The sequence below is a fragment of the Lepidochelys olivacea genome (assembly GCF_965140295.1).
Source record: "Lepidochelys olivacea isolate rLepOli2 genome assembly, chromosome: 2".
Taxonomy (NCBI): Eukaryota; Metazoa; Chordata; order Testudines; family Cheloniidae; genus Lepidochelys; species Lepidochelys olivacea.
Window position 1 is genome coordinate 106086855 of NC_140412.1, and position 26814 is coordinate 106113668.

At 42.0% G+C, this 26814-nt stretch overlaps 1 protein-coding gene across 1 annotated transcript in view; it reads right to left on the minus strand.

The window, feature by feature from the left end:
• Positions 1–26814, minus strand: part of SCGN (secretagogin, EF-hand calcium binding protein) — a 52466-nt gene that overhangs the window by 12071 nt on the left and 13581 nt on the right. Inside the window, exons 3-6 of the mRNA XM_084619137.1 lie at positions 14601–14693; positions 14288–14377; positions 12666–12722; positions 11099–11176 (exon numbers count right to left, since the gene is read on the minus strand). Of these exons, the coding sequence (XP_084475263.1) occupies positions 11099–11176; positions 12666–12722; positions 14288–14377; positions 14601–14693 (318 nt within the window). The remainder of the gene's footprint in view (positions 1–11098; positions 11177–12665; positions 12723–14287; positions 14378–14600; positions 14694–26814) is intronic.

Here is a 26814-nt window from a genome sequence, read left to right on the forward strand (position 1 = left end):
GGCTAGAGAGTGGCAGCCACTGCTCCTGGCAAGGCACCCAGCTCTGAAGGCAGTGCAGCTGCCAGCAGGAGCACAGAAGTAAGTATGGCAATACCATACCATACCACCCTTTCTTCTGCATAACGGTTGAATTTTGTGCTGGGAGGGGTGGCTACGGGAGAGATAAGGCAAATTTTGGGCTATAGCCACTTCTAGCCCCTCCCGCAGCTCTCTCATCTTTTCAAATTCTACTTTGCCTATTATAGGACCAATATCCTAAATAAGATTTCCAAATACATTTAATCTTTTGTCCATTCAGGTCAACAAAGAAAAAGAAAGTCCTACCTGAAGGCCTAGGTTGTCCCTTTCTGTAAAAATGAATTTCACATGAAATATGGAAATATGGAGTATTATGTACTCGATATGGAATGACTTTCAACAAATTAGTTCAGGTACCACAGCTACTAAACTAGACATAATCCCATTACTTGGACAACTGTAGCTCATGCACATCTGCTATGTGCCATCTCTGCAAGTATTACACATCAAACGCCTGCGGATACATTTATTAATTAAACTTGCTAATTTCAAGCATGCAAGTGTTTGATCTAATCTGATAATTGCACACACACACACACAAAGAATTACAGCAGGTACACCCCCATATCATGGATCTATTTATATACAAACACATATGGGAGGTTTAAATAGTTGTGGGCCTGATTTTCATTTAAACCATTTTGGCAGCATAAAGATGCCTTTCAGGGGAAACAAATGAAATGTACACCCACTTTAAGGTACCTTTACATTGCCAGAGTGGTGTAAATGAGAATAAGGCCCAGCATGTTTAAACAGTATTGCATTTTTATCAAAGCTTAATGAAAAATGGATTATTGTTTGGGGAAGCTCCTTCAGGAAAAATGCTTCCTGGTGAGGTTTGCAAGTAAGTAGTTGTGCCTGAAGGGTATGGGAGTTATTTGGCCCAATTAACTCCTGATGGGACCATTGTAGCAGATTGCCTGCTGAGAGAATTGTTCCAAGTGCTAACTGCCAGAGTTCTGCAAATGAGCACAGTCCCTCTGAACTCACTTTACAGACCACTGAGGAAGGTTTCTCAAAAGGGGCCTCAGAAGGGGAAAAGGGAATTTTATGGAATGTAGGCAGCCCTGTAACCAGGTGTCTTTGCCTACTCAGCATCTTGAGGAAGTAATGTTGTTTGCACATGAATATCCTCATGCTGATCCCACGTGGGCAAATACCTAGGATAGCGTGGCTGATTCAGCACCTGTCCATCCAGGCAATCAGCCTCTGTCTCAAATTCTGAGAGTAGACTGCCAGATGCCAGTGAAGACATCTTTGTAGTACCCTAGTGGGGTTCAGACACATCTGATTCCTTGTGGAAGCAGAAGTTGGTAACTGTAAGTCACCGAGACATCAGTTTTAACATGCTGGCAGAAACTGATGCTGTCTCTTTATGGCAGAGCCCAGTATTAGAGTTTACAGTGGTTTTAAATCCACATCCAAACAACCAGCAGTATGTCTGGGAACATGCAAATTACCTGGCTGACAGGGAGGAGGAAGCTTTGCCCCTAGCTGACAACATAGAGCAAACAGCTGAGGCCCTGCTGATCGAAACATTTAACCCTAATCAGCAGGTAGATTCCTTTAACCAAGGTTTCAGAGTAACAGCCGTGTTAGTCTGTATTCGCAAAAAGAAAAGGAGTACTTGTGGCACCTTAGAGACTAACCAATTTATTTGAGCATAAGCTTTTGTGAGATACAGTTGCATCCGATGAAGTGAGCTGTAGCTCACGAAAGCTTATGCTCAAATAAATTGGTTAGTCTCTAAGGTGCCACAAGTACTCCTTTTCCTTTAACCAAGAGAGCTCAAGTCCCAATCCTCCAGAAAGGGGGATGGGAAGGACTCACCCACAGGGTGACCCCAAGAGGGGAAATGGGCTTTTTGCATATGCACAGCCCTGGGGCAGGGAGACAGCTCCATAAGGGGCCTGCCAGTATGCAGGGTACCCCTGCATCCTTACCTCACCAAACCCTAAATACCAAAGCCCCAAAGACATGCTTGGATTAAAAACTTATGCAGAACACTGTAGTAAAAGGAAAGCCAGTACCCATTTACATGCAAGGGTACAGGAAGGAATTAAAGGACACAATGGGTACTGAACAAACCAGACTGTCTAAACAGAAGGTGTTGTATGACAAAGATACTTGTAAATGCCCATTTGTGCTGAAAATTTTGGTGGTACTGTTAAACCTTGTGGTGAAAAACTTGATGTTAATGTTCAGGAGCTAATCCCCAGATGTGGCCGCAAGGAGGTGCTCCAACAGTGAGTAGTAAACCCTGTGATATGAAGGTTTGCACTGTGAGCCACTAAAAAAACATACAATGTGCATAAACATACTGCAATTGGAGTATACGAGTCATAAAAAACAATGGTTTTCACTTCTATATGCCTTCCATCTGATGATCTTATGAACTTCATAGATATGACTGAATTAACTGGGTGTTGTGAAACTAAGTTCTCTTACCTCCATTTTACAGATGGAAAAAGGAAGGCACAGAGAGACTAAATAACTGCTCAAGATCACAAAGGAAGTCTGTGACAGAGCTGACGATAGAACCCATCCATATCTCCTGTGCGCTAACTTTTTCCCCACCAAATTATATGGGGAGAGGTTGGGTCGAAAACCTACCCCTATTAAAGTAAATAGGAGTTTTGTCATTGACTTCAGAGGGGCTTTCACCCTAGGTTCTCTCCATTCATTAATTTCCATGGAACAACTACTGTACTTCATAGTTAGTTTTTATTCAGGCAAAATCCTGTTCGAATTTTTGGTCTCAGCACTCATATTGTTATCACACAAAACTAATGCTTTATTCTTTTGTAGGAAAAGACAGTGTTTTGAGGTGCTTTTTTTTTAATGTAGTGGATATTGTGGTGCTCAAATTAAAGGCTTTTGGTGAATCTGATGTTATCATCAGTGGGTATTCAAAACAAATGAACAACAATAACCTTTCTCTGTATGTGATTATTTCAACAGCCTATGTAACTTGATTTGCAGAAGCACAAACTGGTAATGAGCTTTTCCTGCATGCAGCATTACATCAGGACTAACAGCTGAAGTAGTTTTGTGAACTATAGAATGCTAAGAACAGTCAGTGCCTTTACTTTCAAGGTAACTAAGGAGCGCAAGGGGCTTCTGCGTAAGAATGAAAGGTTTCTGGTCATTCTTGAAATGACTGAATGCTATATGGTTACAGACGCAAGAAAGCTTCTAAAGGATGGTGATTTCTGTGCAAGCTTAGAAAATGGGTGTAAAAAGAGTCTTCCTCTGCAAATGCTGATTCAATAATTACTTGGCATTGAAGCAAATCAGGTAAGGAGCTTGGCATTTGGCCCATTGACAACAGTATCCTAGAAAGCCTCCCTGGACCTGATTCTCCCCTGCACTGTACTCCAAGTACATCTGTGCAAAATGGGTGCAAAATGCTATCAGCTTAGAGTGGTAACAATGTACACCCTCTCGGCACAGATATAAATGACTACCCAAGATATAAGGCAATGAAGAATCAAGCCCATTGATGTTTTATTTACAATATCTTACTGGCTAATAAGAAACTTAAATAAAATGGTAAAAAGGATCAGAAATGAGGTGTGGGAGGAGGCTGTGAAGAAGTACTACAGTACTAATACAGCAGGGGGACCTAAGACAGATAAATGAGAGAGAAGGAGATGTTAATTCAAGCACAAGGTTAATTTTAGGTCTGGCTAATATTCATCCATAAACAATACCCCCTAAAGTACATATATTAAGACTGGGATTCCATGCTGAGGTTCTGACAAGCATATGAGCTTGAGTCTTGTGGTTTCTGTGACTTCACCAGAACCCATAAGTCCAATTGAAGCCTCATTAGGTGCAGCTGGAGAGAGATTATTTCTACTATTATTATTATTTTTTCTTTGTGGTGAAGCAGTATCAGGCATTGCCGCATGGGTTTTCACTGTCTTTCTCATCAGTTTAGGAGGGTTGAATATTTTCACCCTATCATCAAAACCTCCCATTTTCTTTTCTAAACTATGGTACCTGCTGGTCTCCCAAGGTACACGGCTATAGTATTCCTGTAGCAGGCTGCTGTTGCTAAGAGCTATGGGTAGAAAGTGCAGTGATTTCAACTCTGCCCCGAGAATATGCCCCCTCCCCCGCAACTGGAAGAACAAGAATCCTTAAATCACTTCCAAACATAATTTCCCCTGAACGATGGGAAATTGCAAAATGCTATGTATCTAGCTGTACATATAGATATAGACTCATAGATATTAAGGTCAGAAGGGACCATTATGATCATCTAGTCTGACCTCCTGCACAATGCAGGCCACCAAATCTCACCCACCCACTCCTGCAATAAACCTCTCACCTATGTCTGAGCTATTGAAGTCCTCAAATCATGGTATATAGACTTCAAGGTGCAGAGAATCCTCCAGCAAGTAACCCGTGCCCCATGCTACAGAGGAAGGCGAAAACCCCCCAGGGCCTCTTCCAATATGCCCTGGAGGAAAATTCCTTCCCAACCCCAAATATGGCAATCAGCTGAACCCTGAGCATGTGGGCAAGATTCACCAGCCAGATATCCGGGAAGGAATTATCTGTAGAAACTCAGATCCCACCCCATCTAACATCCCATCACAGGCCATTGGGCCTATTTACCATGAATAGTTAAAAGTCAATTAATGGCCACAATCATGTTATCCAGTGATGAGCAGCCAAAATCTGAAGAACCAGTTCCTTCAGTTGCTCCGGGTCTTCAGCGGCACGTCCTTCACTCGCTCTGGGTCTTTGGTGGCACTGAGGGACCCGCCATCGAAGTGCTGCCGAAGACACGACGTGAGTGAAGGACCCGCTGCCGAAGTGCCACCGAAGACCAGGAGCGCTGCCGGGTGAGTAAAAAGGGATTCTCAAGGGGAGCCTCCCAGCCAGGAGCTCAGGCGGGCCAGACAGGACGGTCCTGTGGGACCAGATGTGACCCGCGGGCTGGAGTTTGCCCAACCCTTTAACAACTGGTTCTAAACCAGCTTCTAAATTTACTAACTGGTTCGCGTAAACCGGTGCGAACTGGCTCCAGCTCACCACTGATGTTATCCCATCATACCATCTCCTCCATAAACTTATCGAGTTTAATCTTGAAGCCAGATCGGTCTTTTGCCCCCAGTGCTTCCCTTGGAAGGCTATTCCAAAACTTCACTCCTCTGATGGCCTGCGCCACTTCCTGCAGCCCCCATTGGCCTGGAGTGGCAAACTGTGGCCAGTAGGAGCCGCGATCAGCCGAACCTGCAGACATGGCAGGTAAACAAACTGGTCCGGCGTGCCAGGGGCTTTCCCTGAACAAGCAGCGGACCGGCTTTGAGAACCACTGCCCTAGACTGTTCAGAATTCCCAACTGCTAGAATATAATCTCCAGTCTGCTTATAAATTATTTTCCTTGGGAAATTGTTCCACTGTCTAGTAGGCCCTACTGTTAGACATTCATTCTGCTATTGAGCCTAAATTCTCCCTTGCTTAATTTAATCTCTTTCTTCTTCATTATACCCCGTGAACTCTGACTATTCCTTTTGGCTCAAAAGAGTGCCACCACCACCAAGAAAAGAAGCATCCTGCGGTTACGTCTGTTTCCATCATGACTATATCCAATGACGCTCCTGAAGGTTGTATTTTGCATACATAAGGTGCCCTTATAAACACTAGTGAAAGCACTGCCCATTTTCTATCCCAGAGGGTTCACTACTTTCCATTTGTGATCCGGAGCTTGAAGAACAATCAGCAGTCTTTTGGAAGGAGCAAAAACGATGCATAGATCATAAAGTACTGTGAAGCAATGGAATGATCTAGTAATGCATGGTTGCTAAGCAACATGCTAAATTGAAACACATTCCTGGAGATGAGTGAAATCCACATTACTCAGGCAGGGGTGTTCAAAATGGGAAAAAGTCTCCAACTCACAGTGAAAACAGATAAAGCAAAGAAACTGCGTTGGACACTGTGGGCTTGTCTACATGAACAAGTAGTTCGCAGCAAGCTGGGGAGTCGGTCTGCTTCATACTAATCTCCCGCAGACTAGCTGTCCATGTGAACCCTACTGACGTGCATTAACAGTTCATTAGTGAGCTCTGATCTAGTCCTTTTTGAAAGAGGGTTAGCATGGGGTAAATGCACACCCCAGCTTGCAGCAAACTAGACATCCATGTAGACAAGCCTTGTGTTTCACACAGATGATCTGTGTCACTTAAGGGATCGACAAATAAAGATGAGGAAAAAGAGGGGTATGTATTATGGTACGCGGAAAGTGGTGATTAGATAGAATTTATAAGGCAAAGCAGCATAGAATAAACTTCAGCAAAGTTACCATGATGTTAGCGCCTATGAAAGCAATTCCCAGAGTGAAAGACAAACATTCACAGCAGTCACTCTCTGGTCCATAAGCTCCTCCTGACCCAGAATATGTTATAAAAGTATGCAGAGGGACAAATCCTTATGACATAGGTTGGATTGTTGGAGAGGGTGGGTGGAGAGGGTTACATCCCCTACTCCCAAATCTAATCTTTTCCATCCTAAGTGCTCTGATTTTAAAATCATTTGCTTTGGAGGCAGTCTTCCAAAGACAAGCATAGTGCTGCTAATGCCCAGAGCAGTAATTAAAACGGGGCAGGGAGAGTATCTTCACTTGTTTTGTGAGCACCTGGCCCATTTCTGGGACCTCAGAAGATAACAGCTGACTTTTGCAAAGCCTCTGATACCTTTCTTTCATCTGGGCTGCAGTTATATTAATAGGAGCAATAGTTTCTGTCACTTGATCAATCAGATACCTATCCTGTATCTTCTCTCACATGCAAGAAGCTGTAAATACCCAGCATGGGATCATAGACTGCTGCTTTTTTCAGACCTTCGCCATATTGTCAAAACTAATACACCTATCTGTCTGTCCTTTATTCACTCCTTCAGAAGCACTGGGGCCCACTCATCTAGTCAGTGCTATTTGAGATGTGCGCAGCCAGCCACAGACTATATATGCCGCGATGCACAGACTTTGATGTTCCTGTTGAGACTGACACATTTTTAGCAAAAAGAAAAGGAGTACTTGTGGCACCTTAGAGACTAACCAAATAAATTGGCTAGTCTCTAAGGTGCCACAAGTACTCCTTATGCTCAAATAAATTGGTTAGTCTCTAAGGTGCCACAAGTACTCCTTTTCTTTTTGCGAATACAGACTAACACGGCTGTTACTCTGAAACCACACATTTTTAGATCATCACACATTTTATTGACACCATGATATTATTTTTTATTATTTGTTTTTTACTGAAGCATTTAGGACCCCAAGTGAGATTAGTGTGCCATTGTGCTAGGCACTGTACTTACACATAGCAGAGGCAGTCTCTGCCTCAAAGACCTTACAATCTAAATAGACACAAATGGGGAAAAAAGTATAATTATTCCAATTTTACAGTCAGAGAACAGAGAAATTAAGTGACTTCCTCATGGAAGTCTGTGGCAGACCCAGGAACTGAACCTAGAACTCCTGAAACCCAGGTCAGTGCAGTAGCTACAAGATCACCCTTTCTCTCTAGATAGACATGATGATTAATAATAATAATCACATTTTGCATTTCTATAGTATCTTTGATTTGAGGATCTCAAAAGACTTTACAATGATTAATTAATAAATCCCACTATACTACTGTGGAATAGCTAAAGTTTATTATCTCCATTTTACAGATGGGGAAACTGTATCCAAGAATCTAGAGATTAGAGGTATACATTAGGTTAGCTAATCTCGCTTCCTGCCAGTGCAGGTTTGTTTCCTATTATTTTCTTACTAGAACTTTGTCTGGTCTAGTTTTAAATGTGCCAAAAAATAAGGCTTCCATCATTTGCCAAGGGAGTCTATTCCATACCCTAATGATTTGCCATTTTTTCTAATGTTCAGATACAATTTCCCCTTCTTAGTTTCATCCCATTACTCCAAGTTATGCTTGCTCCCTTCTAGATATTTACACCCTTCAAATATCTGTGGACTGTTACGATGTGCCCTTTAGTCATAGCACAGTCAAGCTATACATAATTAATATTTTGATTCTTTCTTAGTAAATGAATCCCTCAGGCCTACTCATCTCTGAACTCCTTCCAGTTTGTCAACAGTATTATGGTAATTTGATGCCCATAGCAGAACACAATATTCCAGATGCAGTTGCCTGAGAATCACAGAGAGGAGGATTATCACAACGCTCTTTTGTGACACTACACCTGACTTCATAGAATCATAGAAAGTTACAGGCCCAAACGGTATTGGACTTTTTTCCCTGCAATATTGCATTGCAAACTCAAGTCTAATTTGCTGTTAGATAGCACCCTAAATTCTTCTGGCATAACTGCTTTGCAGATTTCAGATTATATATCTCCAGATACACTAAAGCAGCCATTTTTCCAAGTTGTATCTGTGACGGGTTGGATCACAGAAACCCCCTTGGGACTGCCACCGAATGTGCTGAGACTACTTCTGAGCCCATTTTCCCTGGTAGCTTGGGACTTCAGAACCCTGCCTTGTTGAGCCAGACACCCTAGCCTGCTGCAAACCCAGACCCAGGTCTGAACCACATCCCCCCAAAGCTTCAGACTTAACGGAAAACAGCTTAGAAAGTGCTCCTGTCTCTAGCACCCAGATACCCAGTTCCCAATCGGACCCAAACCCCAAATAAATCTGTTTTACTCTGTATAAAGCTTATACAGGGTAAATTGTCATACATTATCTGCCCTCTATAACACTGATAGAGAGATATGCACAGCTGTTTGCTCCCCCAGGAATTAATTACTTACTCTGGGTAAATTAATAAGCAAAAAGTGATTTTATTAAATATAAAAAGTAGGATTTAAGTGGTTCCAAGTAATAACAGACAGAACGAAGTAAGTTACCAAGCAAAATAAAATAAAACATGCAAGTCTAAGCCTAATACATTAAGAAACTGAATATAGATAAAATCTTACCCTCAGAGATGTTCCAATAAGTTTCTTCCACAGACTTCAGAGTAGCAGCTGTGTTAGTCTGGATCCGCAAAAAGAAAAGGAGTACTTGTGGCATCTTAGAGACTAACACTTATGCTCAAATAAATTTGTTAGTCTCTAAGGTGCCACAAGTACTCCTTTTCTTTTTCCACAGAGCAGACTCCTTTCTAATCTGGGCCCAATCCTTTCCCCTGGTACAATCCTTGTCCCAGCTTAGGTGGTAGCTAGGGGATTTCTCATGACTGCAGCCCCCTTTGTTCTGTTCCACCCCCTTATATATCTTTTGCACAAGGCAGGAATCCTTTGTCCCTCTCTGGGTTCCCACCCCTCTTTCTAAATGGAAAAGCACCAGGTTAAAGATGGATTCCAGTTCAGGTGACATGATCACATGTCACTTCAAGACTTCATTACCCACTTGCCAGCACACAGGTATACAGGAAGACTTACAAGTAAACAGAGCCATTTACAACCAATTGTCCTGGTTAATGGGAGCCATCAAGATTCCAAGCCATCATTAATGGCTCACACTTTGCATCTGATGAAGTGAGCTGTAGCTCACGAAAGTTTATGCTCAAATAAGTTTGTTAGTCTCTAAGGTGCCACAAGTACTCCTTTTCTTTTTGCGAATACAGACTAACACGGCTGCTACTCTGAAACTTTGCATATTTGCATTTCAGATTATATATCTCCAAATACACTAAAGCAGCCATTTTTCCAAGTTGAATCTTACTCTGAAGTACAGAGATGTTAAATTACTTGTCCAAGGACACACAGCAAGACAGTAGAGCATCTAAGAATAGAAACCAGATAACTTCTGAGTCCCACCCCATGCTTGAACCACTGTACCATGTTTCTTCTCAATTGTATTACTATCTAACTGCACCTGTTGTGTTGGCAATCATATTGTGTGCAATGGCAGTTACTGTGTCTTGGGAAATTATGGGGGAAACTCATAGGAAGGGAAAATAAGTCAGAGGCTATGAGCCAACCATTGTCTACAAATTTCAAATTGCTTACTCTCCACCTGTTGCTCAGAGTACTCATCAGGGAAGTAAATCTTAATGGAGCCTTGCAAAAGCTATTTGCTGCCAGAAATCTCTCCTGAAAAGACTTTCATGCTAATTGTGGGGATTTTTATTTTCAATTTTCAAGTTATTTTTGCTATAAAATTGCTTCTGCAGTCTGATTTCATCCCTTTTGTGGGGGAGTTGAAAGGTACGGTCATAAGTGGACATGTGAGATTTGATAGTAAAACAAAAGGAAGTTAAATTAGTTCTCGAGTTAGATATAAATGGTCTAATTTGAAGTCATGGGTGCTTATGAATATGTCACAAATTGTTTATGAAAGTAGTATTAGTTGAAGCCTTTGATGGAACTCGGATGACATCATCCACTTCATTACTGACATCAGAAATGAACTATTTTTCTCTGAGTTTGTTTCTTATGCTCTCTCTCTCTCACACACACACACCCCTCCCCACCCTCCCCACCGCACACAATTTTCAAATGTGGGAACCTAAGTTGTTTGCATAAAACCCACATTTGTGCATACAAAGTGGCTGATTATGCAAGCAGATGGGTACATATGTTATGCACACAACTACCCATTTTGCATATACAAATGCCTGCTTGCAGCCACAATGTTGTGGATACATCGTAACCACCAATGATTACAAGTATGTGTGTGTTCATTCCTGAAGATCAGGCTTAGATTAGTGAATTTCAAAATGCCGCTGCTTACCCAAAAAGCTGTTACCAGTAGCAAGTTGAGGATTACATGATGGCTGGAGGGAGGAAGGGAAGGAGCTGGAAAGCCTGCGAGGATGTGGGGTGAAGAAGGGAACTAGCAGTGCATTGTGGGTTTTAAGGAACAAGAGATCTGAAAGTCTGTGTGTGGGTTGGGAGAGACAGCGTCTATGCAGGGAGAGGGAGCTGAGGGTTGGGTCTAGGTTGTGTAAATATGAAGGTAGCTCCTTTTGAGCAAGTTTAGACAGAGTTTGATTTGTCTGAAATTCTAGTCACAATAAATGATACTCTCTTTGCTTACCATTGTATCAGTGTATTCTTCCAGCTTTGCCTCAGGAATTATCTTTCTGTGCTGCAAAAAGAGATCTCCCAGGAAGTCCTATTGACAGAAAAGAATCAGAGTAATAGACTTTACCCTTTGGAGTTCAAGGAATAATATTAAAAACTGAGGCCCCAATTCAGCAATTTACTTAAACACATGCCTAACTCTGAGTACATGAGTAGTTCCATTGGCTTCAATTTAATTTAAATTTGTTTGATCTTTTGGTTTTTTTAGTTGATATGTAGTGTTAAAATACATTTTAAAATAATCAGATACTCCCATAACAGACATAAGGGAACCGTGAATTAGAGGATCAGCTGTATGAGGGGACAGTGTATTTTTTTTGGTAAGTGATATTTATTACTTCCCAAACACTTTACTTTCCAAATAAACTTAAATCATTATGGCCCCAACTCAACAAAGCACTTAGGACCAGACTTTTAAAGGTGTTTAATCACCTAAATCCACACTTAAGCATAAACACATGATCTCTCTCAGCATCTGCACAGTGTGCCCAGCCATTTGATAGCATCATCATCAGCCAGGTGAAGAGCCAGTAGCCCGCTGTTGAAGTCAGCAGGCACTCGTCAAGGATGTGCGACATAGTCTGAAGTTGACTGCATCTACATCACAAGTTGTTAGAGAAACCCATCTGAAACATCAGGGGAGTGTGAGATGAGGCCAAAGTCATCAGTACCATAACGTCTTGCTATGCTGAAAGCAACGTAAGTTTCTTGCAAACAAATTACGTCGGTACTGTGACGAGTGGCTAAGGACTAATGACTCTGCATTGGCTGCTGACAGACCCTCAACATTAAGCTGAAGAATTCGAAGCATCGGTCCAATGGCTCACAAGTCAAAAGATGGCAATACATTGGAGTTAGTCAGATGGCATGTGACCCAGATTCATGGCCGAATTTGCTGCCCAAGTGCTTTGCAGACCAAGGATAGATCTGAACGTGGTGAAAAGTGAAGCGTTTGATTAAGTGCTTTCCTGAATCGGACTTGGGCCTGAAAATGAAATAAATGTTGAGCCAAATCCTGCCCCCACCTTTGCAGGCACAGAAAACCATTTATTAATAGGCACAACAGTAATTAGCTAGTTAATAAAATGGAACTGCTGTGGCTCTGTTCTGCAGGGGTTGGAGAGGGGAGGTGGGCTAGGGACTGTGCACATTTGTAAGATATGGAGAAGTGCTCTGGTGGTTGTCTCTACAGCAGCCCAGAGGTGATTGGGGGGTGGGTGGGAAGGGATGTAAACCCAGGGATGGGGGGAAGAAGTGAGGCACAAAGGTGAGCTCAGCCGGTCCACAAATAAGAGGATCTACTGGTCAGTTCCTCACACAGCCATGCAAGAGAACCACAGATCCAGCAGCTATAATTACAGCCAGTGTGTTTTCTAGTGATTGATGGCTACAGAACAATTTTAAAATGCCATTTATCAAGCTCACGAAAAGGCAGTGGAATTACTAAAGCCAGTGGAAAGACTCCCATTGATTTCAGTGGGTTATAGATCAGGCCCAAAGAGAGGATTAAAATAACTTACTTTGAGCTCGCCAGCTGAAATAAATCCACTGCTATCAGCATCATATTTGCGCCAAATCTGGAGGGGAAAAATTGGTAAGACCACATGAATTTTGCACTTAATCATCAAAGAAGTTGATTATCTCATACATATCTTATCTAGGTCAGATCTCACTCAGTTCCATAATTTGCATATAGCCATATTATTGAGTACTTAATTCACTATGGACAAAGTAAAATAATTCACATACAGTGTTTTTTACTCTTATTTTGATGTTGACAGAACAGTGTATAGCACACTGTGGAAAAAAAATCTGCAATCAGCTATTTATTACAGACAGTCTCTTTCTATAAAGGAAAAATATAATCAGACTGAGAACCTGATCAAAATTGTGTACCTAATTTGTGCACAAAGACATCATGGTTGCATACTCAAAGTGGTAATTTGCCTGTGTAAATGATGCATAACTGGTCATTGTGTCCACAGACACCCAATTTACATGTCAATCAAGATTATATATTCAGTTTGGAAATCAAGCCTTTGAGTAGAGGAATATATTTAAAAATAAAGTTTTTTTTAATAATGGCTTTTAAAAGCTCTCACTACTCTGGAGCTTTTCCTATAGGAGTAAGTCGCTCAATGTCTATGAAGAAGCCTTGCAAAATACTGTTTGGCTATTCACCCAGGTGGGGTATTTTTGTTTTTTGTAGGCAAGTAATTTTAATGAGCAAGTGTAATGTTTTTTGTTATAACCATCATCCTAATAAAGGGAAGCAAGTAGATTTTGTCTGGGCTGGTCAATTTTCATGAGTGTTGCAAGGCTGATATAGAGTTTCTGCAGCAGCTAGCAATGCCAAGAATATAGGACCAAATCCTCCCCCAGATTTGTGAAGCTGTTCAAAAGCTGGTAGATCAGGCCACTTGATTTCCCCAAATGTAGGGGAACTCCTTGGGTGGTCTAGAGTTGCCATAATGGCTCTCACTCTGCTTCCTTCCTGGCCCCCCTTGTGCAGGAGTGTGGCAAGGAAAAGGAGGCATTCCAAGGGCATCCCTATGCCCCAGTGCTCCCCGACTGACAGAATTGCACTGGCTGTCCACAGCCCCACCCCACAGCCACTTAGCAGATTCCTCAATCCACTCTAAATTGTGCCTTGGAACTAAACTGACATCTCCAGAATCAGAGAAGAGTGCCAGTACCAAGGTGGCTCAAAACCTTCTTTGCCAACCCCCACTGATCTTTGTCCAGTGCACAAATGATAGAGCCAAGGATCTGACCCCAGCTCTCTAAAGGGTTAAACTGTTCAGTGGGTTGCTATAGAAACCTTTCATCTCTGGAGAAAATGGACATGTATCTTTAAGAAAGTCTGCAAAGTGCAAGCATCTACTATATGCATCTCCTGGTTTTGCCCAGCCTATCTATGGTATCTCTGTCTTTTGAGCATTCCTACCAGAATGTGCACAACTTCAACAGCTAAGAAAATGCAGCCTTCAAAAATAACACTGTTTTCCTTACTGAACATGAATTTGTACAAAATTCCACAGATGTCCAATATACTAATCTACTTTAAATAAGAGTCTGCTTATAGGTGCCATTCGGAATAATTGACAGCAACATACAAGGGATGAAGGCAAAAGACACACACCCGCATAAACTCCACACTGTTGTCCAAGGGTGTTTCCCGTCGGAAAAGCAGCAGAAAGTTCTCATCCTCTGGCAAGATCATATATGCAAGCTAAAAGAGGCAGGTAAAGATTAGAGCAAACTTACATGATGCTATGCAGAAAATAAAAGATGAACATGTTTCCATGTAAATTATACTTTGAGCAAGCAATTTGAAATTTACATACAACCTGGCTTATCTTTGTGTCCCCCACTTCCCCCCCAATTTCCCAATTATGCATGATCCATTTTCTAATTTCACTGCCTTTCAGAAAAGAGATATTTTGGGAGTTTACCTCGTGTATTTGTAAACGTCCATCTGCAGTGACATCATAGGCAGACATGAATCGCTCTTTCACCCTTTGAAGCTTTTCCTCTGTTATGGCATCCTGCAGTTTGAAAAAACCACACACACTCTCAGACAGAATCACTTCGGGCACCAGAACATCTCCTGGATGAAATTTACTGTCACAACTGTCCCATATATGAATGTTACATCATTTAGAATTCTCAGTGCAGTGCTTCTATTGGTCCATACACAGATGCCACATAGGATAAGTTTTAGAAAGGAGCCCTTACGTGTAGCTCAGTGGCTCATAAACAGTATGATGGAGGCTTATTTCAGGCACCTGGAGATGCCTAAATGTTTCAGTGTCATTCTCCTTAGCTAGTTGGTCCACACAGTGCAACTGTGTTCCTCCCGCCTTCCCCCACCCCCTGGGAGTATGCATTACAAGAGCTATAATGTCCATTTTACTCTTGTACTTTATGGATTAGAGCAGTTTCCTGGGAAATACATCTTTGTACTTTTTCATTAGGACATTTGGCTTAGTAGATGTTGGTGACACTGTAGCTGGCTTGTTTCTTACTGTTATTACCAATGTGAATGAACATCTAGAACTGCTCTGAAACTAAGCCCTCGAGGTATCAGTGTTTATTATATGGAATTTTAAACATCCTGCATTCTTTGTGCTTGCATATCCAATGACTTATTCCCCATTCAAACAATTTCTAGGTGGTGAATGTGAGAAGTTGAGAGTTTAACCGTTTATATGATTTGGCAGGTATTATACTGACTTGTAGCCAATTTAACCTGCCAACATTTTTGAACAACTGGTCTGGCTGGGCTGCACCTCTTGTGATACTAAAGCAGCTACACCTAAGATATTATTTTGGTTAGAAAAACTCAAGCAGAGATGCAGAGATAGGGAGAAGATATTTAGTGGTCATATGCACAGCATCCAAAAAGAAATACACCACAGCTGACCATTAGGATTTCCAAAGGAGTTATCTCCCATAATTTCAGATAAATAGAACTAGCAAGGCAGTCTGAATAGAAATACCCATTTATATCACACTTCTCTGCTTCCCCACTTGGCTAGTTCAGAGAATCATCATTACCCCTTATCTGTCTACTGTGGGGTTCATATGCCTTCTTCTGAAGCATTGTGGCCTCTGTCAGACAGAATAGTGGTGAACCTTAGGTCTCATTCAGTATGGTAATTCTTAGGTTCTTATGACAGGTAGTCCTAGAAAAAAGAAAAGGAGTACTAGTGGCACCTTAGAGACTAACCAATTTATTTGAGCATAAGCTCCGATTAAGTGAGCTGTAACTCACGAAATCTTATGCTCAAATAAATTGGTTAGTCTCTAAGGTGCCACTAGTACTCCTTTTCTTTTTGCGAATATAGACTAACACGGCTGCTACTAGTCCTAGAAAAGTGAGTACTATTAAGATAATTGCCATGGCTGCATATCACTTGATTAAGGACAAGGGACGTATTAAAATCATAATCGATTGATATAAAGAATGAATACCAGTTCTGTCTCCCACTGCTGAGGGTGATGAAGCCAGAGATATTTAGAGCTGAGGACCAAGCATAGGAAAGACTGAGCACATGGGGATGTCAGATCATGGGACTAGAAGCCAGGAACTCCTGAGTTCCAGTCCAAGTGCTGACACTACGGCTTTGTGGGGTCTTGGGGAACTCACTTAACCTCTCTGCTTCAGTTATCGTATATGTAAAATGGGGATCATAACTACTTGCTTCACAGTAGTTAATGTTTATAAAGTGTTCTGAGGATGACAAATGTGGAAATTATTGTTAATTTAACTAATTACTATTGCAGCAGCTTTCCAGGGTTTAAACGTGGCAACAACAGAAGGAGTTGTCATTGGGCCCTGAGTCAGCAAAACACTTAAGAATGGGCTCAATTAGCATTTACATCCACTTTGCACTGTCAAAGGTACAAGGCTGTAGAGAATCAGGCCCTCAATCTTTCATTCCAGAACAATTAATAAACTTCTTGCAGCTAACATGGTTGTGCTGAAGGCACAATGCCTAAGGCTAGCACTGTACTATCACTGTTAACCCACAAGTGAATATTTTGAAAACTTGCTCCCTGCTGAAATGAATTACAGTAAGGACACCCATGCCTTGACTCTCACAAATCTATTTGATACCATGCAGAATAATCAGTAGTCATGTGTGACCCAGGAACCTTTTGGTGCCAACTGGCTGAGGGAAAGGGGATTCATAGGGTGTTAATAGGGATCCACTGGATCAGATATATGCATATTAAGTTCACCAAAGTGCGGTGTGTGAGGTCTCTAATAAGAGCCAGTAGCCCACTCATCACCCCAATCATTTCAAAATGTACATATGGATAATAATTAAGGAGTTAGAGATCTATACTGGACATTATATTCTCAAAGACTTGAAGTTAAGGCAGATAACCAAGAGGTGACATGACTTCAACAGGTTCCTTTCAAACAGGAAGTAGTAGATACTTAGCTCTGTCTGGTCATGTGTATTGGACATTGTATGTCTCACAATGCAGGCCTATTTGCATCCTGAGCCCAATACCCACTGCAATATTTACAGGAAGAAATAAACAGCAGGAGGGGATCCTGTTTACCAGTAAAGACAATCGAGTCTGGGGTATACCTGGGAGTGCAGAGGTACAGTCTAGATTTTTCACATAGGAGAGAAGCTGACAGTGTGACTTGTCTCATGAAAAAGGGATCATAGCCTGTGTGGCTGGAAAGTGTTGGTAATACTTTATTAGACACAAGGATCTTGTTAATTAAGCCTAGGTTCTAGAATGTGTTATGATTTGATTTTATGTATTTTCTTCCAGTACTTCTACTTGCTATCATTCAAATCTCTCTGCTTCGTTGAACTAACTTATTTGTTTTCACTATAAACTTACCTAAGTGCTGTGTGTCAAGGGGAACAGTGGTCTGAGGTGTACCTGTAAGATGGGTTGTACTATTCCTTTGGGATCAGTGAATCTGTGAACACTTTGAGCGTCCAGCGAACAGGGGCTGGACGGTCCAGGGAGACCTCAGAGGGCTTGGGGGTTGGAGTGTGCCTATTGCCAACCTGTAGAATCAGAGTGGGACATGCATAGTCTTAGAGGAGAGTGTTTGTGTTGCCCATGGCAGTGGAGGGGACTCTGAGCAGGCACAGACAAGGCTTCCTCATGCTAAGGCCAGTTGGTAGCAAAGTGCTTCACAGCCCTGAGTACCCCTGGGGAAGCATCACAATATGATGGTACCAATTTCCAGCTGGTACAAAAGAATACTACTGTGTAGGATTTTTCCCCTTAGAACCTCTGCCACAGTCAGCAGTCGTCACTGTAGTACAGTAACATCAGGATTTCACAGATGAGAGAATGGAACCATGATTAGATTATGGGCTTGCCTACACTTGAAGTGCTACTTGAAGTGGTGCAGCTGCACTGCTGTAGTGCTTCCATGTCAACATTTCTTATGCTGACAGGAGGGGCTCTCCCATCGGCATAGGTAATCCACCTCCCTCACCGGCAGTAGCTAGGTTGACTGAAGAATGCTTCTGTTGACCGAGCACCGTCTATACCTGGGATAGCTGGGTCAACCTAACTTTTTAGTGCAGACTATGCCAGGAGTCGGCAACCTTTCAGAAGTGGTGGGCCGAGTCTTCATTTATTCGCTCTAATTTAAGGTTTCGCGTGCCAGTTATACATTTTAACATTTTTAGAAGGTCTCTTTCTATAAGTCTTTAATATATAACTAAACTATTGTAGTATGTAAAGTAAATAAAGTTTTTTAAATGTTTAAGAAGCTTCATTTAAAACGAAATTAAAATGCCGAGCCCCCCGGTCTGGTGGCCAGGACCCGGGCAGTGTGAGTGCCACTGAAAATAAGCTCACGGGCCGCCTTTGGCACGCGTGCCATAGGTTGCCTACCCCTGGACTAGGCCATACATACACTGGAACTGAAGTATCTACCCTCTACACATACTTCAGTCAATATGCTCATGCATCTTTGTATTTGTCTGATCACATTCGGACATCTTCCCCAAACCTGATGCTACATTTTTATGACATAAAATATGAGCTAGTGCTCATCACTGCTTTTGAAAATTAAGACCCGATCCTCAAATGGATTTCAATGAACATTGGGAGCATAAATACCTTTGAGGATCTGGTCCTGACTTCCATGGGACTACTCATGTGCTTAAAGTTACACATATGCTTACATGCTTTGCTGGATTGGGGTCTTTCTTTTCCCTCTTTGTTCCCAACACATCGTGCATCTTTAGAAGTGCCTGCTGTTTTTCAAATGCCCTTCACCCATCAATAGTAAAGAGCTCTGTTTTATTTCATTATGACATAAGAACATAATTTGATTTCTCTTTATCTGACTTCACAGCAAAAAAAGATCTCAACAACTCTCTCATGCATGAGAACGTTATTGGTCTATACATTTATTATACAATGCCCTTCACTGGGCATCCTACATTGAAATCAAAAGGATTTTGTTAATCAAATAAATATCTTCTGTTTATAAATGTCAAGTCCAATTCATTAATAGAGAATAGCTCTACTGAAAAGAATGAAGTAGCTCTTCTGACCTGGTTGTATACATCAATTGATGATGTGAGTGAGTGTGGAGGATGGATGGATAGACAGGCAGACAATCAAAAAAGTGGGGCACTTTTGAAGAAACACAATACTGTTTTCTTTCACCTCAACATTATAACTCTTTCTTGTGGTATTTAAATTGGCTTCAAGAGCAGAACACTTCCCAGGCATTAGGCAAGCATATCAGTTACTATTTTCAATAGCCTGGCAAACTACTCTGAAATTATCCTCCTCCATGCCCAGTAGGATAAGCTATTTTTGAAACTATAATCATCACTGATATTTGAAAAAATGTGGTGTGGAATTCAAACTGGTGTTTTATTATAAAAGCTTGTTGTTCAACCGTGTCAGCTTTTAACAACTTCATTGAATTTTAGCTCCGTAAGAGCATTGACAATGAGAATAAAAATAGGATTTTTTACAATTAGCTGTCTTATTGGATAAATCGCTTAAAGATGCATCATTTGGAATGTATGCAAATCATGGCACCATTAGCTTTCGGTCCAGATGTTCTTCATTATGACAGGTGTTTCAAAGCTGCCCTCCCTCTCTATGCAGCACCATTCTCTTTCTTGTAATGTAAAGGTAACAGCAGTATATTACTATCACTAAGCAGATCATTTTACTTCTGGAGATCAAAGGCAGAGTCAAAAATGCACAATCTGGGTTTTCTGAGAGGTATGCTAGAAGATATATGCATATTAAGTTCACCAAAGTGTGGTGTGTGAGGTCTCTAATAAGAGCCAGTAGCCCACTCGTCAGAAGATACTGCTGTAGTTTGAAAGGTAACTGCTAGCCCGCATTAGTGCTCTCCTCCTCCTCCCTACCCCCAAATCTTGCGTAACTGGAGACTGTTCATATTACAAGGAGAAGAAGTGAGAGAGAGAGCGCACTCCAGACCGACAAACATCAACTACATAGAAACAGAGGGACCACACTGATCAGAGCCAGGTGTGACAATAACAGAAAATGTGGAAGTGGAAGATGTGTTAAATGGCTTTTATGTTTCAGTTTTCACCAAAAAGTTTAGTAGCAATTGGACATCTAACTTAATGAATGCCAGTGAAAATGAAGTAGGATTGGAGACTAAAATAGGGAAAGAAAAGTTAAAAATTTCTTAGACAAGTTGGATGTCTTCAAATCACCACGGCCTGATGAAATACATCCTATAATACTCAAGGAGCTGACTGAGGAGATATCTGAGCCATTAGCGACTATCTTTGAAAAGTCGTGGAAGGACTGGAAAAGGGTAAATATAGTGCCAATCTATAAAAAGAGGAATAAGGACAACCCAGGGAATTTCAGACCAGTCATCTTAACTTCAGCACCCGGAAAGATAATGGAGCAAATAATTAAGCAATCAGTTTGCAGACACCTAGAAAATAATAAGGTGATAAGTGACAGTCAGCATGGATTTGTCAAGAACAAATCACGTCAAACCAACTTGATAGCCTTCTTTGACAGGGTAACAAGCCCTGTGGATTGAGGGGCGGGGGGCGGGGGGAGGAAGGGGTGCGGTAGATGTGGTATATCTTGACTTTAGTAAGGCTTTTGATACTGTATTGCATGACCTTCTCATAAACAAACAAGGGAAATACAACCTAGATGGAGCTACTATAAGATGGGTGCAGAAGCAATTGGAAAACTGTTCCCAGAGAGTAGTGGTTCACAGTCAAGCTGGAAGGGCATATAGAGTGAGGTCCCACAGGGATCAGTTCTGGATCCAGTTCTGTTCAATGTCTGTTTACATTGGACATTAGCAAAAACTTCCTGTCAAGGTAGTTAAATCTCTGTCATTAGAGGCTTTTAAGAGCAGGTTAGACAAACAACTCTCAGGGATGGTCTAGATCAGGGGTTCTCACAACAAATTTTTTGGCGGCCTCAGAGTGGCCACTCTCACTGGTGGTCATACTGACACTTTTTCCCTAAAATACTTAATTAACTTTAGGAAAAACAATTAAATATGCACAGAAATACATTACAATGATTTGGATGTGTATTTGTAGGGGTTTTTTTTGGCAGACTGAACAACAAAAATAATGCTGCCTTCCCTTTCGGCCCCCCTCCATCCAGAGCTTAGTGGGTCCTGGGGCTTGCTGTGGAAAGTGATATTTGTATATTTGTTAATATCACAGCTATGAAAAATGATAAGTGATATTAACAAACATACAAATATCTCTTTTCACAGATAGCTAGTAAGTCTGCTGTGAAAAGAGATACTTGCATGTTTGTTAACATCACTTTTCTCAGCAAGCCCCAGGACTCATTAAGTCCTGGATGGGGGGGGAAAGGGGGAGGCAGTGGAGGCCCCGGGGCAATGTGGGGGATGGATGCGGGTTCGGGGGAGGCAGCGGGGGCCCGGGGTAATGGGGGGATGTATGTCAGGCCAGGAAGGCAGCAGGGTCCTGGGTGGGCCGAGGAGGAGGGATGGATACAGGGCCATGGGAGGCAGTGGGGGCCAGGGGCAATGGGAGTGGGTGATGAGCCCCACTGTTGCATGGCCAGAGCCAGGGCCTGTTGTCTGCTGCCATGTGGCCAGGGCTCAGTGCCCACAGCCAGAACCCGGAGCTGGGGACAGGAAATGTGTGGCTGGAGCCAGCAATTGGAGTCCGCTGCCATGTAGCCAGAGCTGTGGGTCAGCACCCAGGGCCAGTGCCTGCTGCTGCAGGGCCAGAGTCCGGAGCTGGGTGCCAGAGCCCAGGAGTGCATGGCTGGAGCCACGAGCCAGTGCTCGCTGCTGCACGGCCAGGGGTTGGCACCTGGGGCCAGCTCCCACCACAGTGTGGCCTGGAGCCAGGGAACAGAGCTGTGGGTCGATGACTGCTGCCGTGCAGCCGGGGCAGGGGATCAGCACTAGGGGTTGGGCCACGTAGCTGGAGTCCGGGGCCAGCACCCGCCACCGCATGGCCGGAACTGGGGGCCAGAGGCTGACTGAAGCTCCATGTCTGGAGGCAGGGGTCAGCACCTGCTGCCCTGTGGCCAGAGCCAGGGGTTGGAGCCCAAAGCCCCATGCTTGCAGCCTGCAGCTGGGCCTGGGGTTGGCACCTGTGGCTGGTGCCTGCAACTGCACGGCCGAAGCCCAGGACTGGAGCCGGGAGCCAGCACCTGCTGCTGTACAGCTGGAACCAGGGGACAGAGGCTGAAGTCCCACAGCTGGAGGCCAGGGCTGCGTGGCCAGAGCCAGTGGGAGTCAGTACCTGCTGCCCCGCAGTCAGAGCCCTGGGCCTCATGGCCAGATTCCTGAACTCCTGCCGCTGGAGCCTGCCGTCCAAAACCCCTCCCCACAACGTGGGTCAAGAACTCACCTTGCTCCTGCAGTGCTGTGCCCCTCTCTAGAGGTGGTGCAGGCGGTGCATCCAGGAGCAATAAAGAGAGAGGAGGAGGGGCTGATACTTCCCCCCCCCATCACCACCCAGGAGGCTGTCGTGGCTGCACTAAAAGCTCCTGGTGGCCTCATTTGAGAAACGCTGGTCTAGATAATACTAGTCCTTCCTGGACTAGATGACCTCTCGAGGTCCCTTCCATTCCTATGATTCTATATAAAGCAGGATTGTTAAAACAACCCATCCCCGCTGGAAAGTAGGTTGTGTGGGGTTTTTTTTTAAAATTATTAACTAGCTATTCAACAAAGTTGGTACAAACAGAAAAGGCAAAGCCAAACAAGCTCTGGTTTCATAAGTCTAAAGGTTACATTGAATTTGTTTCAGAACTGTATATTACAGTGGGCAGCAAATGCTATAGTGACCGTAGAGTTCTGACCTGGAAAGTGCCTCTAGAAATAGCTTGATAGGATTCTCCGCCTATTGTCTTTATAAACTGGTGGGATGATTTGGCAGCAAATAAACAGCTGTAGTCAAGCATAGTCTTTCTCAAGGGTTTGTGGTGCCATTATTGTGTAGTCACCATCCAGAGCAGAATGGCACTTCAAGGTTGCAGAAGCACTTCCATTCTTACTATCCTCCCACCACTATGGGCTGAAATATTCTAGACATGTTCTGTCTGATAACTTTATTTTTGGAAAGTTTTAAGCAAAAATGCTTCAGTGCTTTCTCTGGGCAGTCTCTGCTGGCAGGGCTCCTATGTATTTCCAACAGCAAGCTCAACCTGCCCTCCTCTGGGGGTGGACTTCTGTGCTAACACTGCCTGCCTTCCCCCGTAGGGCATGTGTGAGAATCCTGGGGTGGCCTGGCCTGGATGGGAGGTGTGTGAAATTTGCCCATTTAATGTTGCCTATAGAATACAGGAACATTTTTAGAGATGAAAATTTTTAGCTGTCAAAACTAGGCCTGTCAATTAATCACAGTTAACTCACACGATTAACTCAAAAAAATTAATTGCGATTAAAAAAATTAACCGTGATTAATTGCACTGTTAAACAATAGAATACAAATTGAAATATATTAAATGTTTTTGATATTTTTCTACATTTTCAAATATATCTATTTCAATTACAACACAGAATACAATACAGAATACAAAGTGCACAGTGCTCACTTTATATTATTTTTTACTACAAATATTTGCGCAGTAAAAACGATAAACAAAAGAAATAGTATTTTTTCAATTCACCTCATGCAAATACTGTAGTGCAATCTCTTTATTATGAAAGTGCAACTTACAAATGTATTTTTTGTTACATAACTGCACTCAAAAACAAAATAATGTAAAACTTTAGAGCCTACAAATTCACTCAGTCCTACTTCTTGTTCAGCCAATCACTAAGAGAAACAACTTTGTTTACGTTTATGGGAGATAATGCTGCCCACTTCTTAATTACAATGTCTGAAAGTGAGAATAGGCATTCACATGGCACTGTTGTAGCTGGCGTTGTAAGATAATTATGTGCCAGATCGGCTAAAGATTCATATGCTTCGGCCATCGTTCCAGAGGACATGCTTCCATGCTGATGACACTTGTTAAAAAAATGTGTTAATTAAATTGGTGACTGAACTCCTTGGGAGAGAATTGTATGTCTCCTGCTCTGTTTTACCTGCATTCTGCCATATATTTCATGTTATAGCAGTCTAGGATGATGACCCAGCACATGTTGTTCATTTTAAGAACACTTTCACTGCAAATTTGACAAAATGCAAAGAAGGTACCAGCGTGAAATTTCTAAAGATAGCTATAGCACTTGACCCAAAGTTTAAGAATCGGAAGTGCCTTCCAAAATCTGAGAGGGACGAGCTGTGGCGCATGCTTTCAGAAGTCTTAAAAGAGCAACACTCTGATGTGGAAACTATAGAACTCAAACCACCAAACAAGAAAATCAACCTTCTGCTGGTGGCATCTGATTCAGATGATGAAAATGAACATGCGTCGGTCGGCATTGCTTTGGATTGTTATTGAGCAGAACTCGTCATCAGCATGGACGCATGTAACTCTGGAATGGTGGTTGAAGCATTAATCGACATATAAATCTTCAGCACATTTGGCATGTAAATATCTTGCGATGCCGGCTACAGCAGTGCCATGCAAACGCCTGTTCTCACTTTCAGGTGACATAAACAAGAAGCAGGCAGAAAATCTTCTGCAAATGTAAACAAACTTGTTTGTCTGAATGATTAGCTGAAAAATAAGTAGGACTGAGTGGACTTGTAGGCTCTAAAGTTTTACATTGGTTTGTTTTTGAATGCAGGGTTTTTTTGTACATAAAAACATTTATAAGTTCAACTTTCATGATAAAGAGATTGCACTACAGTACTTGTATTAGGTGAATTGAAAAATACTTTTTCTTTTATTACAGTGCAAATATTTGTAATAAAAATAAATATAAAGTGAGCACTCTACACTTTGTATTTTGTGTTGTAATTGAAATCAATATATTTGAAAATGTAGAAAACATCCAAAAATATTTAAATAAATTGTATTCTCTTATTGTTTAACAGCATGATTAATTACACAATTAATTTTTTTAATTGCTTGACAGCCCTAGTCAAAACACAGTGTGAGTATAATTAAGGGAATTTTTCTTCCGTAGAAAGGGGCAAACAGGATCAGATAAAATAAGAATTGCTTCAAACTTTGCTCAAAATTAGGCATATGGAGATTGTGGCTATTTGAGGAGGAATCAAAAATGACACCAAGTCTGCAAGCTTAGGAGCCAAGGATAGTACGATAGTATTAGATTAGATTATAATGGTGACTGAACCAAGCCTGGAAGAGGGATTTTTACTTTTACCCCTTAGCTATCATCACGTGAACAATAAAACTTCAGAGACACTGGCTTAGGTCCCAATCCAGCGGAGTGCTGAGTATCTCTTGAGAGCAGCTGAACATCCTCAATGGCCAGCAAAGTCTATGGTAATTGAAGGCACACCACTTTTTAGGGTCAAGTCCATAACAATTATGTTATTAGCAAACAAAAGATTATATAATTTTGCCATGAAAACATAAACATCTCTAAAAAATACGGCACATGGCATTTCTCATAAATCGCTTGATTTAAGGACAATTTTTTTTATAAGAACATTTCTTATTAAGGATAATACTCCACAAAGCTTTGCATGGAAAAACTACTGTAATTCAACCCACAATAGTAAGTACATTTTCTCCTGTTCACATCTGATCCTGTCCTTCAATTTTGTGAAAAATCCTTTAAAAATATTTTACATCAGAAATGTAATTGACATATTAATACTTCTCATTATGATGGAAAGGACAGGTTCACCTTTTTATCCCCACAGCGTTTAATTTCTTAAGGATGGTTGTCCATAACCTTCTGGAAACTTGACAGTAATCTCTCTCCTTTTATCAAATTTTTTTCTTTTGGGTGCCCTTGCCCCCACGTTCTCTCATATTTCTTTGCTTGTTAAGAGAGCTGTGCTGCTGGTAGTGATTTATTTTAATGAAAACACAGTGATGAATCATTTGTTTTGGAAAAAATAAAATGTGCAGAGAATCACAGGGACTTTAGAACTTGATGTAAGGGTAGGTCTAATTTAGGATACGCCAACCTTGAGAGTATCACTTTAATCAAGAACAGGTCATGTCATTAACATTCTCCCCCACATGAGGAGATGGAAAATAGAATTTTTCCCTGCAATTAAGTAGGTACATCACATGTAGGGGAAAAAAAGTCTAAAGCATTGAAAAATGCTTGTTTGCAAGTGATTTTTTTATTTTTAAATTCCCAACTTCCCTTGTTCATTGGTACAAAAGGCAGGCAAATTGCACCATTCAATTCTGTCTGCAGCTAGCTGTCAGTGTCTGCCAAACTGGAACAACAAATCCTTGGACTAATTCAGACCTCACTTGGGGTATGTCTACACTACGAAATTAGTTCAAATGTATAAAAGTAGGTTTTGTAGAAAGCATTTTTATACAGTCGATTGTGTGTGTCCCCACACAAATTCTTTAAGTGCATTTAGTCGGCGAAGTGTGTCCACAGTATCGAGGCAACCATCGACTTAAGGAGCGTTGCACTGTGGGTAGCTATCCCGCAGTTCCTGCAGTCTCCGCCACCCATTTGACTTCTGGGTAGAAATCCCAATGCCTGATGGGGCAAAAACATTGTCGCGGGTGGTTCTGGGTACATGTTGTCAGGCCCCCCCCTTCCTTCCGTGAAAGCAACCGCAGAAAATTGTTTCGCGCCTTTTTTCC